Source organism: Eimeria mitis, genomic scaffold (genome assembly GCF_000499745.2).
Source record: "Eimeria mitis Houghton genomic scaffold, Emh_scaff3381, whole genome shotgun sequence".
NCBI lineage: Eukaryota > Apicomplexa > Conoidasida > Eucoccidiorida > Eimeriidae > Eimeria > Eimeria mitis.
Window position 1 is genome coordinate 3,987 of NW_013571721.1, and position 243 is coordinate 4,229.

General features: G+C 66.7%; 1 protein-coding gene across 1 annotated transcript in view; it reads left to right on the top strand.

Moving 5' to 3' along the window:
- The window catches only part of EMH_0065400 (uncharacterized protein), a gene marked incomplete at both ends in the record, with an annotated part of 2,897 nt that overhangs the window by 793 nt on the left and 1,861 nt on the right, over window positions 1-243 (top strand). Inside the window, one exon of the mRNA XM_013498378.1 lies at window positions 1-50. Coding sequence (XP_013353832.1) covers window positions 1-50 — 50 coding nt within the window. The remainder of the gene's footprint in view (window positions 51-243) is intronic.

Below are 243 nucleotides of genomic sequence, written 5' to 3' on the forward strand. Positions count from 1 at the left end.
AGCTGCTGCTCCTCCTCCTCCCGGTGCTGCTGTCGCGCCATTCCCCTTCGGTATGTGCATGGGGGCCCCTCAGGGGCCCCCCGGCGGCCTGAAAGGCGGCCCAGAGGCGCCGACAAGTAGTGGTCCTTGGCAGCCTATGCAGCAGCAGCAGCAGCACCAGCAGCAGCATCAGCAACAGCAGCAGCAGCAGCAGCGTGGTCCTCAGCAGCCTCCTCAGCAGCAGCACGTGAATGGCTTGCAGCC